Raw genomic sequence first — 2500 nt, forward strand, 5'->3', positions numbered from 1 at the left:
GCAAAAGGACAAAGGGCAACAGAGCCTCCGACATCATCAAAAGTGACGGCAGAGACAAGGGGGAACACAAGGGGTTCTCGTGATCGAGGTTCTCAGGAATCACATGGCACTATTTCTGCAGCCCAAAGGAGAGAGAGGGAGAAGGAAAAAGACAGAGCAGAAAAGTCCCCTCAAAAGAGTGTGATGCTTGTCCCTAAGTTAGTCAAACTAAAACCCAGTGAGATTGAAGCAGCTACAAGTAAAGGTGTCAGCTGTCTGAGAATAAGTCCTCCAGCCCGTAATTCCCGTAGTGACTCAGATTCATGTGATAGTGAAATTAGTGTGGGGTCGAACCCCGCATATGCGGTGACTGGAAATAATAATAATAATACAGATGGGAAAGTCCCCAAATTAAAACTGTCAACAAATTTATGCAATCCTGAGTTATCAGAAGGTAAGAGAAAAGGCAGAATCCCAAAGATGACCATAAACCTTGCATTACAAGCAAGTGAGCTTTCTAAAGAAAATTGGGCTCGAAATAGAGTTGATGATACGGAAAATGATAGTGAGGCAAAAAGCCCATGCATACCAAAAATGATTTTATCTACTTCGGGGGTTGTTTCAGACCAGGCTAATGATAGAAGAGAAAAAGATAATAAAGCAAGGAAGCAAGGAGATAGTAGTGAATCTCGACTTGATGCAAAAGAATTAAGATTACGTTCAGGCAATGTTCACAAATTAACGATAAATACAGCAGGCCACCAAAGCTTCAATGAGTCTCTCTCTGACAGAGTTTCTCCAATACCAAAGTTAACAATCCTTCCTGTTGTGCAAAAGAAGGATGGGCTGGAGGAGCAAGAAGTTGGTGATCTCAAGCACCACAAGAAGGCAACTGAAGACTCCCCTCTTGAAAAAATGAGCTTGAGAAAAAAGAGGTCCCTAGGTTCCATGGAAGATTTGTGGGATGAAAGTGTGTTTGATGAGACAGCGAAAAAGCATAAAAGTAAGGAAGAAGAGGAAATTGAACAGGAAGAAAATGGAAAGATGGGAAGTGAGGAGAAGGAAGGAATGGAAGGAGATAAACCCAAAGCAACACCGGTCTTAAAGATTTCCTTTGGCCCGGAAGGGAAAGGTACAGTGCTAAAGATTCCTTCTAAGAGCACAGTTGTGACTATGAACACACCTGAAGTTGAGACAGAAGAGGAAATCAATAAGAAATACAAAGATATGAGTGCTAAGGCTGCAAAAAAGGCTCTGAAAAAGGCAAAAAAAGAAGCACAGAAAAAAGCACTGCTTGGAGGAGCTTCCCCAGCATATATTATGGGGGGTATGTCACCAAGATTTGGTGGTATGTCACCTTTGAGATTGGGTGGAATGTCACCTGCTAGATTAGGTGGTTTCTCTCCTGCTAGATTTGGTGGCACTTCTCCAGCACGTTTTGGAGGTATGTCACCTGCTAGAGCTGCTGCAGTGGACCTTTCAACTAGAGATCTACCCCCTAAGAAGCACAAACACAAAGTGAAGCATAAAAAGAAGCACAAGGATGAGAGGAGGCACAAAAGCCCAGAAGATAATAAATCACAGTCAAAAGATATTAAGGAGGACCTACCACACTTACCAGATGCTACAGAACATGATGTTCCAATTGAAAACATAACACCAGATATACACTGGAACTCATCAGAAGTGAGAGAATCCCACTTAGAATCTTTACCACAAGCAGCACTAAATCAGATATCACACAGCTCTCAACCTGCGTCCAACACTGGGGCTCCCATACAGTCATCACGACACAAACTCTCAATATCCATAAAGAGAGTCAGTAATGCCAGCTATGTGGCATGTGACTCCAGTCATTCTGATGGAGAGAGAACTGTTACACCAACTGTACCCAGTGGAAATGAAGATGATATCATTGAGGAAGCTCAGGGAGTTGTGTATAGTGAACAAGAGAGTAAAGATGAAAGACCGAAAGACATTTGTGAGAGTGTTGAATGTGGGAAGGATGTACCCTTAGATTTGCCTTTGCCATTTGATGGAGGAAATGACAGTGCAGTTAAACCCACAGAAATGACCGCACAGAGTTACCCATTGTTGACAGCACCCTCGTACTGTGTGGATACCCCAGAATCAATGATGCCTGGAAGTGATTCCCCAGGAAGTGATGAAGCTTGCAGTGGTGCAATCCCAGATTTCCCCTCCAGAGCACCTAACATGGATAGTTTAGAGGACCATCCCAGTGCTGCTCTGCTAATGAAGTTAAGCTGGCAGGAGGTGGAGAAATGTGAGCTTGATGAAGGCAGAATAATGAATGTTGGAGATGTTGTGTGGGGAAAAATCCATGGTTTTCCATGGTGGCCAGCTAAGGTATTTCATTGTTTCTGTGTTATTTTATATGATAATTTAGGTAACTTTTTTTTTTTCTTCTCATAGATTGATGTTTTGGATTGGAATTTTAAATTATAGCTATCTGGGCAGAGTGAGAATAACTATATTGATTTAACCCTATTTTACTAAAAGT

At 42.1% G+C, this 2500-nt stretch overlaps 1 protein-coding gene across 1 annotated transcript in view; it reads left to right on the forward strand.

The window, feature by feature from the left end:
• LOC125040615 overlaps positions 1-2500 on the forward strand; it is a 25932-nt gene that overhangs the window by 19240 nt on the left and 4192 nt on the right. Inside the window, exon 2 of the mRNA XM_047635263.1 lies at positions 1-2346. This exon is cut by the window's left edge and continues 310 nt beyond it. Within this exon, the coding sequence (XP_047491219.1) occupies positions 1-2346 (2346 nt within the window). The remainder of the gene's footprint in view (positions 2347-2500) is intronic.

Source organism: Penaeus chinensis, chromosome 29 (assembly GCF_019202785.1).
Source record: "Penaeus chinensis breed Huanghai No. 1 chromosome 29, ASM1920278v2, whole genome shotgun sequence".
In the NCBI taxonomy this organism is placed as follows: domain Eukaryota; kingdom Metazoa; phylum Arthropoda; class Malacostraca; order Decapoda; family Penaeidae; genus Penaeus; species Penaeus chinensis.